The following is a 12,536-nucleotide window of genomic DNA, read 5'->3' on the forward strand; positions in this document are numbered from 1 at the left end:
TTTACAACTAGTCGCGTAAAAACGATTCCATTATTTTTCACGGGAATTACATTTTTAAGAAAAATCATAGAAATATATTTTTATGAAACTTAGGTGTGATTTATTTATTTATATTTTTATACTATCAATCTTAACTAAATATCGTGTGTGTATATTAAGCAATAAATAAGTTAATTTGCGATAAAATCGAATTTTTTTTTAACGCGTTTCTATACTTTTAAGCTTGCGTGATTATTTGCGACCGTAACGTTTCACTCATGCACGAAACGCCGTTATAATATAATCCATAATCACCACAATCTGCAATGATGTACAACGTTATTCGGTGAAATTCATGATAATGATGACAATAATTTAATAATCATAATATTTCCGGCGTTTTGCGCGTTCTCTAATTGTCAATTCAGCCGTATAATTACCGTCTGAGCAGTTATTACATAATATTGCGTAATTTAGTAAGAACTTATTAGAATGCGAATTTGAATTGCCCAATGCTGGAGCGTATATATCTTGTAGGCACATATGATATATTATAAGCATAATACTAATGTAGTTATTTGTACATACGTTTTGTAAATATTTATATATTTATTGATTTAACGTATTTTTTCTCAGCGCGCGTTGTGCCGTAATAACAATGTTTAAATATTTTAATATAATAGAATGTGATACCATTATTTATAGTATCGGTTGTAATTGTATATTATATGATATTAATAATATGTGTTTATGTGTGTGTGTACGTATGCGTGTGTGTGTGTGTGTGTGTGTATGATGCGCCCATCATTAATGTGACATATGCAATGAGTTAACTACGGAAATTCTATACCGTGCTTTAGGCACATATCCTAATAATTTCGATTGACTGCTATAGCGTGTGATGGTTGAAAACACGTCGCCATACCCCAGCTGTGGATTTTGCATTAGAAAGCCGGGCGCCGTAGAGGTGTACGAGGTAATAAATACGTAGCAAACGAGTTGTGTCAAGACAGAAGTTTAATCAGAGTCTTACAAATGTGCACGACTCGAAATAATAATACATACAATTTAATACATTCATATAATATTTCATGGCTGCGTTTTCTGCTACAGTTTACTTTACAGTTTTGTTGAATCACTGCGAAATTTGCCACTATATAATATTATACCTATCCGTCAGTTTCCGACTGTTATTTGAGTTCGGTGTTTTCATAAACCAACATCGACGAGCATAATATACGACGTCTTAAGATTCGCCGATAATGGACGAATGAGTGTTACAACTCGAGTGTAGAAATAAAAATTTAAAAAATCAAAATTATTTGAAAGAACTCGTAGAATAAATTATCGTAGGCGTCACATACTGTTTTCATCGAGACAATCTTCAAGCGAACCTAGAATTGTTGTTTCCTTAGTAAACTTACACGAATTCGGCTAAAGTTATGAGCGCATTGATACACACACGCCGTACTATTATAAAATATAAATGGCGGTTACACTAGTTTTATCGGTACATTTTTATGATTTTGAAAAAAAATATAAATATTTTGTTCAAAGTTTAAAAAACTGACTGTTCGCGTATAGTTTGTTGATTTATATTGTAACGTTTGGGAAAGTTTAGACCGCGTCGATGTGCCAAGTGAATAGCTTCGCAAACGTGTGGTGCATAGGGAATTTTTTTACTTTTAAATCCATAAAAATATACCGACAAATAAGTGCGACCGATTTAAATTGATTTTGAACGACGACCGACCCGTCGTTGTAGTGTGTGTACAGTACGAGTCAGCTAGATTGGCGTGGAGGCGCGAATAAGAAGAACAACCGGGGGTGGTTCTCCTCCACGCACGGACTTTGATACCAATAAATTATTTTATCGTCAAATTGTTGGCGCCACGTAACGTTTTAAAACCGATAGTATTCGACATTTAAAGGCAAATGATGTCCTGGCAAAAACTTTCTTTCTTTTTTTTTTTTTTTATAACAAACGAATACAATATCGATCGGTACCTACCATACAGATTCGTGACAAACAAACCGATGCGGCGAACAGATTGAGTGCTGCCGCCGCGGCAATCTTGTCTGACGTCCACTGTACACACGTATCTAATATCGTCGGCCTTTGGGCATTTCCGCGTCTATAATCGATGGTGACCCATGTTGACAGACTTGAGTGGCTTGTGCGTGTGGTGTGTGCATATATATATATATATATATATATACATACACATATATACGTATATAGACAGCGCTGTACTGCACAGCGATGGCGGGCTGATAACCAATGCGCTGTAACGGATTCGGCGGAAGGAGCTGGCCATCGTCTGGCGGCGGTCCGCGCTGATGTCCGGCCGCAGATGGGATGGAGGCGGCGGCTGCGGGATAGAGTCCGAGGAGGAGGAGGCCGGCGTCGGCCTCATGTCCGGCGTGCACGTGGCCGTCCGTTACCCGCAGGACATCATCTTCGAGGAGGAATCGTCGTTCGGCGGCCGGGGGTCCGTCAAGTACGGTGGCTGTGGCCGCGGTGGAAGTGGCGTTAGCGGCTGCGGTGACGGTGCCGGCGGTGGGGGTGGCGGCGGAGGATGTCCCGGGCCGTCGTCGTCTTCGTCCGCGTGCTGTCTCAACAACCGGACGTCCGGCGCCACGCACATGCTTATTTGGAATCAGCCGGAACTGGACGAACTGACGGCCGCGGACAACCACAACGGGTACAGTCACAGGCCCGTGCCGGCCAAAGGTATTGAACATCAACGCACGTATTTAATAGTTGTTATAATTACGCTGCGTTCAGATTGAGTTTCGTCCCGCCGATACGTTTTAGTTGGTCGGTGTTATATATTTCATTATTATCTATGTTTTGTCGACTGCGCACTGCAGATGTAGATTTGAAGTCGTTTCTCGACCATTTAATGGAACGGTCGAGCGATGGCACTTTTTGGTTTTTATTCTCGAGAAGAATATATATATATATATATATCGTAATGAGTTGAAAAAATGAAGGTAATATTAAGAGTATGGATATTATTGAGTATGATATAATTATATGACAGTGAGATAACAAAATAGTATTGTAAATTTAATGATTTGATTATGTTATGTGATAATATTATTAAACTAATCACATTTATCACTTACTAAAACTACGTGATATCTTGATCGTGGAGAAGATCGAGAATAAGTTTTTCTGATTTTAATATTTAGGGAAACAGAAAAATATAATACGTTAGAATGATTATTTCTTACCTATATCCTTTAAAGGTAAGATTGTATGATGAAATTGGATTTATATTCTTACTTAAAAGTATTTTTTATTAAATAGCTGTAGGTAAAGAAATTAGACAAAAAGTAAAATTAAATATTATACATTTTCATCGTAAGACAAAATATGATTATTTAATTTAAACCACCTAAATTGACTAGCGTTTATTATTCGTCATTCTTTGTGTATAACTCTACGTCTCTACTAGATCTATATATTATATTTTCATTGCTTTGATTTAACATTGGTTGACATTCGTTTCCGATACATTTGAAACCCTGTGCTGAATATTTAACAGTAGTTAAGTACCTGTCTCAACGTTTACTTCATATCCCTTAATATATTTAATATTAAATAATCACTTTCTATGCAAGAAAAGATTTTGAAAAATGCATAGAAAACATTTGAAACGATATCAAATTAAACTTTTCTATATGCATCTCTTATACTGGCTCTGTATAGATGTCTTGTTAAAAATATATTATACAATAAACTAAACAAACAATAATTTAATTTAGGTGGGGAAAATTTTAAAAATATAATGGTTTTTTAAAAATAATTCAATTGCGATTGCTTGTTAATAAATATTTCAAAATGGGGTATAAGTTACCGCCTATTATTTATAAAAATTAAAATGCTTTGAAGCTTTGAAATTCGTATAAAAAATGTATTATTTAATTGAGCTAACATAATTAAATTGGATCCTATTTCATACAGTGTCGGAGTATCTCAGTTTTGGTTTAAATTTACTATGGTGGTTACATTGATGTTTAATTTTTAAATTAGAGCAGACATTAAATATGCGCATACTATTATGCATCGAGTTTTTGTTGAATGTATGTGACTTTATAATTTTATCATAAGTTTGAGCTCTTCTCGTCGAGCATAATTATATTTATTTATCCTCTTACCTGTAAAGGTATTTAAAGTACATATTATATAATATAGGAGGCACAAGTAAGGCATTATAAATTTATTATTTTTAAATTTGTCGACACGATTAAACGTAAATTGCTAGTCGTAAAAAATAGTTGTGTTCATGGAGGGGAATGCAATATATTATATATATTTAATTTTATAATATTTTGATTTATAGTTGTTTTTTTTTTGTTTGTTAAAACGAGCTTCAAAGCTGTATTATAAGAGTTCAGGGGTCACTGTCATCAGTCACAATTTTTTTTTTTAAGTTCGCGCAATTTATAGTATTACATCTACTATTATAAATTATTGGAATAATTTAAAAAAACGAGTATATTTGATTTTGTACTAGAGTAGTAAAGAATTTATACTACATTGTCAATGGAAATCTATAATACGTACATTTGTAATATCTTAAAACATATGCCTATCTACTTTCAGTAATGTTATATTATTGTAAAATCTATTAATGTATCAATAACTTTGAAAAAAGATTCTAATCCTACTTTGGTAAACATTTTACTCAAAAAACAACAACAATTAAAACAGTTAATATAGTTGTAGGTGTCTTGAACTTGAAAAAATAAAAAGAAACACTTATTGTTTAAGTATGTATTGGTATATTATACGATATTATTATAATCATTGCAATTATTAGTACATACTAAAATACAACATATTTTGTCATTGAATATGATAAACTTATACGTTTCAGTATTGCGTGGGTTTTGTGAAAGCTATCCAAGTTGATGAATAATTGTAATTTGGTTTAATTAAATGTGAAATTGTAATTTAACTAATTTAAAAGTTAATAGTTAATTTTATTTTTAAACGATTTTTCTTTAACTACACAGCGTTATACTTCGAGTAACAAAGTTACTGATTAGTATGTATATTTGATTTAATTAAAATTTAACTATTTATAATATAAAAATAAAACTCATTGGTATTTTTCTGCCTATGTAAAAAAAAGTCAAAATCAATTTAACTTATATACTTATTAACTCATCAACGTTCCACAGCTACGTGCTGTATTGTTAAAATATCCTCACATAAAATATTTGTATATACTCGTATTGTATTGTTACAAAATAATAAGGTACAATGCGATTGATATTAATATTTGAATCGCCAAACGATTTCGATTGATTGTGCTGAAAAAATATATGGCAGCATTCTTCTATTCTTCGCGCTTTTCCGCTTTACACTTTAATTCATAGTATGTTGCCCATTACATTCGTTGTTTTGGAGTTACCATGGCTAAAGTTTTAATTTCGGAGAAACTATATTGTAAGTTAATAAAACACGGTGAATTGATACCAACAACAAGTATACACAGCCTTTTACTATTATTTATTTTGATTTTTATCTACATTTAACACATTATGGTGCATTAATATTATTATTAATTATTATAAAGCGTGCGATAGTTTATTTCTGTATGAGGGACTTGTGCCGGCCGGACGGAGCGAGGTGATGATCAGTCATGTGCAAACGACCTCGAAACAGTTTCACGTTGTGCCAAATGTTTTTTGAAAAAAAAATCACTGTCAATGTTGACTTGGCCAATAACTACTCGATCATCCAAAAGTGTGTGCGCATCCTGGTGATTTTATTTCGACACTTTCTTAACAATGGTGCTTATTATAAATCCCATTTTTTTCTTTCTCATTATCTAAAACTTTACTCTAGCCTAGTGCTATTATCCAATTACATTTGGCATCCGGATAAAATTGGATTTGTTAGAAAACAATAATCCCAGAATGCTCCAGTTCAATTAAAACGTGTTTCCACTTTAACCGTCATCGTGATGTCAATTTGTGTAGACCGATATAAATCTCAATTCTCCATTCACTTTAACAGTTCAGATTACATACCTAAATAGCATTTTGATTTATTTCTCATTAAAGTGATTTAGTCTAGTTATTACTTATTTTCAAAAGAAATTAATTTGATATTTAGACACAATACAAAATTTACATGGTCAAAATAAGGAAACAAATTTTATTATGTATCATAACCGATTGGGTTATTTTTTTGAGGAAATATTTAATCAACCATAGGTATCCGTATTATACATAAAATCGTATTAATTTAAAATTTAAATATAATAATTGTAATCGTTACACGTTAGTATATTAGTAAAATTAGTAAATGATTATAAAACTATTATTACGATAATTGTATACGACTGTACAACCAGTACACATAAATAAGGTACCTATGAATATATTATATATATATAATTTATAGAAAATAATATATTAATAAAAAGTAAATAATCATATCAACATTCATATAATCAAATTATTTTTGAATTCTCGAATGAGCAATGTCTGTATTTTTATCTTTCATTGTTACTGAAAAAATATATTATCATGATATATAAAAAAAAACACAAACAACGCATTTAATATTAAATGCCTGCGTTTTATCGCTGAAATCAACAGAGATATTTTCGTTATTATTCCAATCATTATTATTTCCTTCTTATTTCTTATCTAGATCATTTTCAAACCATTTGTCAAATTACTGAAATTTTATCCTAATGTATATTTCATTAATCATTGTATATATATATAAATATGACCGATCAAACTTCAACTTTAATAGCAGAATCTTCTGCTTTCAACTTGAACATTTTTTTTTTTATTATTCTACTATATAATTCCGTAAAATTATTCATTTTATTATGCATGAAATAAATTAATTCATCGTTAAAGTATAATAATATATTGTGGAATCGTGTTCATGTCTATTTTAATATTACTAAATTAAGCTTTATTTCAATTAAAAAATAGTCTTTAAAATAAATACTTATAATCATTAATAATATATATATATATATATATATATATGCATATTGGATTGAATTATAACTTAAACGAATTTAATAAAAAAAATTTAATAGACTTAAGAGTTTTAATTAAATTAAATGTTATAACTATAACCTTTATTTTACTATATTATTATAAAATTATTTCTGAAACGACTTGTGATGTATTTCATGTAACTATACAATGGTTGTTCATATTTAGACGTTCAACTAAGTATAAATCGATGTAGTATTATATATTGATACTGATTTTATACGAGTGTATACAATAATATATATAGGTATACATACGAATATAATAAACATCTACCTCAAACTTAAAGTTTACCGCAGTTACGTCTTAAATCGGTTTAAAAAAGTCGTTTTTGCTCAAATCAGGTTTAAATTAAACGATTGAATGCCCATTTACTACAGTTACAGTAAAGCAGTTATACTCACTGCATTAATAGTTTTGTTGTTGCTTTTAGTATGATCGATTAAATAAAATCGATAAATTCATTTGTATCTAATATGGGTGTAAGTCACTGTTTTGAGACTTATAGATGAGGATAAAACAGATACAACCATAATGTTCAAAACTTCCAATAAACTTACTTTGTTAAGGTACCTGTAAATTTAAAAATGTAAACTTTGAGGACTGACAACTATATTACATTACTCAAAATTAAAAAAATAGAAATTTTACAATTTGATTTTAAAAATATATTACTAAACAAGTCAAATTGATATATTTTTTTAGATATTTTTCTTATATATTTTTTCTCGTATTGTCGTCAATTACATATTTTATGCCAAAAACTATACTATTAATTATTATATATATATATATATATAATTGAATAATAAGTATTTTTTTTTTTTTATATATACATTTTCATTTTCTTAAACAATATATAAGTAATTAGGAAATAAAAACATATTAAAATGTTTTCATGACTTCGAAATTATATTATTTTAATAAAAAAAATTTTCTACACAAATTTATAGTAACTGTTTTAAAGAAGACGAATAACCCTTATGCAGTGACCATAAATGTTGGACTAAATAAGTAATAATCTGCAATTTTGCTTAGTTAAAACTAGCCATTCAATTTCTATAATCATTAATAATTATTAAGAACCAAATTTAATATCTTAAGTGTTGAATTATGGCATGCAAAATGTATAATTTGGTTATATATGTCTGGTGTTCTGGTAAATACTAAATAGTATCACAAAATCCGTTTTATCAATTTGCATAATAATATAATATGCTGCCGCTTTAGGTGTTGCATAAGGTCTAAAGCTTTTTAGGTGCTATTAATAACTTGAAACAAACTAATTTTGTGAAGTAATAAATAAAACATAAACAATATTAATATAATATGTATATATATATATATATATATATATATATATATATATATATATATATATTATAAATACGTGATGTAACCCTTTACGACTTACTACACTTGATATATATACATATTAATGAAACAAAAATATTGTTTTGTAACTCGTTTACATGATATAATAATTTTCATTAAGGCCACATAAACACTTTATTATTATTTAACTTCTAATTAGTTTATTGAATTAATATGCATGGTTTTTGGTATTTTAAACTAATCTTTTTAAAATGATCGTCATTATAATTTGAAGGACATAAGACGCTTTTAACCTTCCGTGAAAAAAAGAATTAAAATTGCAAGTACTGTAAGTGTACTAGAGCTATGGTATGAAAAATATTTTAATTATTAAATAACAAGGTTATGTAATTGTGTAATTATTTTTAATAAATAAACACGTTAGACCAATTATAAACTACATACATATACTGCATTTATTATCTATTAGTATGCAGTTATTAAGTAGTAATTTGATATAAATCGATGAAAAAAAACAAAATATATTTATTATGTTAAGATTCATGATGATGGTAAATTCGTTTAACATGTATAGTGTAAAGTTTATATTGTATATACAATATACATATAAATTATTTTTTACTGTTATAATTTTAAAAACAATCAATGAACTAAATGAAGAAACATTTAAAATATTGATACAGAGAACAGATTTGAACAATTAATCATATTTAAAAAAACTTATTTTATCGAAATAATAATTGATAGCCTTTATATAAGTTTTTACTTGTCAAGGAAGAGTGTGTATTAGCCCTAAAATATTTGTTTTTAATTAATTGATTAAAATTATTATGAAATATGACCTTGTAAACTGTTTCTATGATAATTGATAATAAACGATGCTATTACATAAAATATTACCTACTATACGTAGAACGAATAATAATTATGAAATGCCATGTCCAAAAATTTAACCGTGCAAATATTAATATAACTAATTATAATTGAGTCAAATTTGTTTTAATTGTTTAATAGTAGTTGCTGCTACTGTCATTATAGTATTTGTTTGTAACATGTATGTTTATTATGAACTTTATGCAGGTATGCTATTTTGTAGATTTTTAAATTAATTTATAAATTATCTCTTTTTTTTTTTTTTATTCAAAAAATGTATTGATCGTTTTTAAAATATTAAAATTTAACAATATAATAAAATTAACTATATGTTTATATACATTTTAAATAAAGTATCAGATAATGTTTATTTAAATTAACGCCTAAAAATACATATATAAAAACACGATTAAACAAAATATATAGTTTAGGTACAATTTTTTTTTTTTATTTTAAATTTAATAAATGCATTGCATGTAATGATAATTTAGTATCTTTGTTACTTATTTAAAACTATATATAAAAGTTTTCGATTGATTTAAATTTGAGTGGAAGTATTTTGTATTATTGCCAATTTTAAAGTAAATAGTTTTTTGCTGCAACTTTGATGTTATAGTGTTTTGCTTATAACGGTAAGACAATGTACGCTTTATTGAAATTGATTTTGTTAGTTTATGCTCCACGTGTTTATCCGCATGTATGTAAACGTATTTGTATATATATTATGCTCAGATACATTATTTATATTAACAACAAACATTGTGCTAAGTTTCAAAATTTTCATAAACAAAGGCAACAGTTTTTGTTTCGTTCTCTAATCACTATTTATGTGTGGTGTGTACCTTTATTTTGTTCTATCGTTAGTCGGTAAATTAATTACCGAGCTAAAATATGTTGAACAAATACATACATTGCGTGTGATAACAACAAATCTATAAAATTATTTAAAATTCTGGATTTTTTTGAATTTGGAAATCTAAATGAAAATTGGAGTTTTATCATTACTTATCTGGTTATCTCATATAGGTTCTTACTGTGATACAACAATACATTTGGAAACCATTGCAATCAATTATGTTTTATTTCAACAAAAAGTATGCTTCGCCCTCTCCATAAAACATTTTTTATACCATTAATACATGCATTAAATTGTTTATTTTATCTTTTTTTTTATCGTTACTTATATGTGTGTTATTTTGTGTATTAATTATGTATAGTTTATTCACATGTTATGTGCGCAATCGTGTTATGATTTAATTAATTAAAAAGTAATCGATGCGCAAACATGTTGTACCCATTTTATTTTTATTGGAACTTAATTTTAACGTTACCATTTTCTGAACAATTTTTTCAAAATTCAAAACGGACATTGTGTAAAATTAAAGAAAAAATTATAGTGCAAGTATTTAATATGGTAAAGAAATGAAATATGAAAACAATCAATTTCGGCAAAAACATAGAACCATTCAATATTTTATTTGAAGGAAAAAAGGAAAAAAAGGTACACTTTTGGTAGGGTGTTAATCTTTTTTACCAAAATAATATCGAAAAAGGCACAATATTCTCATTTACATAAAAATCAAAGTTTGAAAACAGGTGGTTTTAATTTTTAGATAATATAATACATAATAATAAAAAATTAAATAACACTTCGAAATTTGAAAATAATATCAACTACTGTACAATTATATAGCGATAATCGTTGGTAACGGAAATACTAACTACATCAAGATATTTTAAAATATAATATAAAACTAATATTAGATGAGATTAAACTATCTATTAACCTTTAATAATAAATAAGTCGACTATTTAATATAGTTAAATTTCTAAAGATGAATCTATGATCATGAATGTGATTTTTTTTTAATTAAAATGTAATATTTGGTTTATACATTATTTTAATTTTATATGACTCTTTAAAATATTTTAATGTAACGTAAATACGTAAATGTGTTATATCAATATAATATAATGATTATTAAGTTTCCTTACTTTAGCTTACATATATGATTGTTATGTTTTCATATTAAAATTAAATCAATATTTATAATCAAATAATGTTTTATAGAAACGTTTTTTTTTCAAAAATAAATCTTTGTGAAAACAAAAATTCTATCTTTTTCGGATTTTGATGAAAAAGTTCTAAGCGCGTCAGCCAACGGGATTTTTAGTATAAAAAGGTTCTTTTTTGTGCGACATATTTTATCATTTCATTTACCCAACTTAATACGTGTGTTGTGATTTCGTGTACAATATATCTAATTGAATTTTAAGTGTATCATTTCCTAAGAACTATCTGTTTTGATGATACTCGGTGAAGTATTCGACATTGGTTATAAATTATATGCTATCGCAGGCATGTAAAAACGTTAAAAACGTATTCTATTATGTCATAAATTTACACGCGTAGTGTAAATGGTCTTTGATTTGAATAAAAATATATACTGGTGGCATAGGATGGTAGTTGAATCTTAAAAAAAATAATTGGTCAGTTACAGCAAAAAAATAAGCAACGTATTCAAATTTAAAATAAATCACTTTCTTTTCCTCAAAATGGATAACGTAAGATATACTTAAATTGCCAGGAAAACGACATTCCGATAGTTATTTTTAAAAATCCGAGATTATAAATTATTTTTGTATGATAATATTTAAAATCACGTGTAAGTGTTTTAGCAATAATTATTAAATCCTTTTTTAATTGTAAATTACCATAAATCAAATAAGTGCTACAATAATCTAACATAATTGATAAATGCACTTCAATTAACCTTTATTGCAATTTAAGTGGACATAATTAATATTATAAGAAAAAAAAATACGAAATAAGAAATCTTTGCTAGCATGTGTAAATTTATCAAACAAATAAAAGATACCTAATTACATAATATGAACATATTGAATAGCTGAAAAAATTTCATTATAATTAATATAAAAGATTTGAGATCAAATAATTGATATTTCAACTTTAAAGTAAACTTTTTCTAATCGTGGTTGTATTATAATTATACTGAATATTTATTATCACAAGTAATGAAAAAAATGTACTCAATGTACATTATATAATATGATAAACCTTTTTTTTTTATTTTTTTTTATCGTGTGTTGTTACTTTCTTTAATATAATGTGTACAATTATTATCCAAAATATGTTGTTACTACCACAAATTATTCATAAATTAAAAATATGGGTATTATATGGTATATGTTTCGTTGCTGGGTTGATTAATGAATAACTGTACAGAAAAAAAAAACATTAATTATAGACAGTAGTCTTGCTATCATTCTTCATGGATTAATGT

The 12,536-nt window shown here is 27.3% G+C and overlaps 1 protein-coding gene across 3 annotated transcripts in view; it reads left to right on the top strand.

Moving 5' to 3' along the window:
• LOC112594960 (putative inorganic phosphate cotransporter) overlaps positions 1 to 12,536 on the top strand; it is a 71,355-nt gene that overhangs the window by 31,531 nt on the left and 27,288 nt on the right. The window contains exon 2 of one of the 3 annotated variants that reach the window (XM_025340002.1): positions 2,144 to 2,713. The exons of 1 other annotated variant lie outside the window; for it this stretch is intronic. In XM_025340002.1, coding sequence (XP_025195787.1) covers positions 2,320 to 2,713 — 394 coding nt within the window. In that variant the 5' untranslated portion in view covers positions 2,144 to 2,319. The remainder of the gene's footprint in view (positions 1 to 2,143; positions 2,714 to 12,536) is intronic. One more of the 3 variants, XM_025340003.1, reaches the window with a different exon arrangement.

This window comes from Melanaphis sacchari, unplaced genomic scaffold (genome assembly GCF_002803265.2).
Source record: "Melanaphis sacchari strain LSU unplaced genomic scaffold, SCAv2.0 Contig24_pilon_pilon, whole genome shotgun sequence".
Taxonomy (NCBI): domain Eukaryota; kingdom Metazoa; phylum Arthropoda; class Insecta; order Hemiptera; family Aphididae; genus Melanaphis; species Melanaphis sacchari.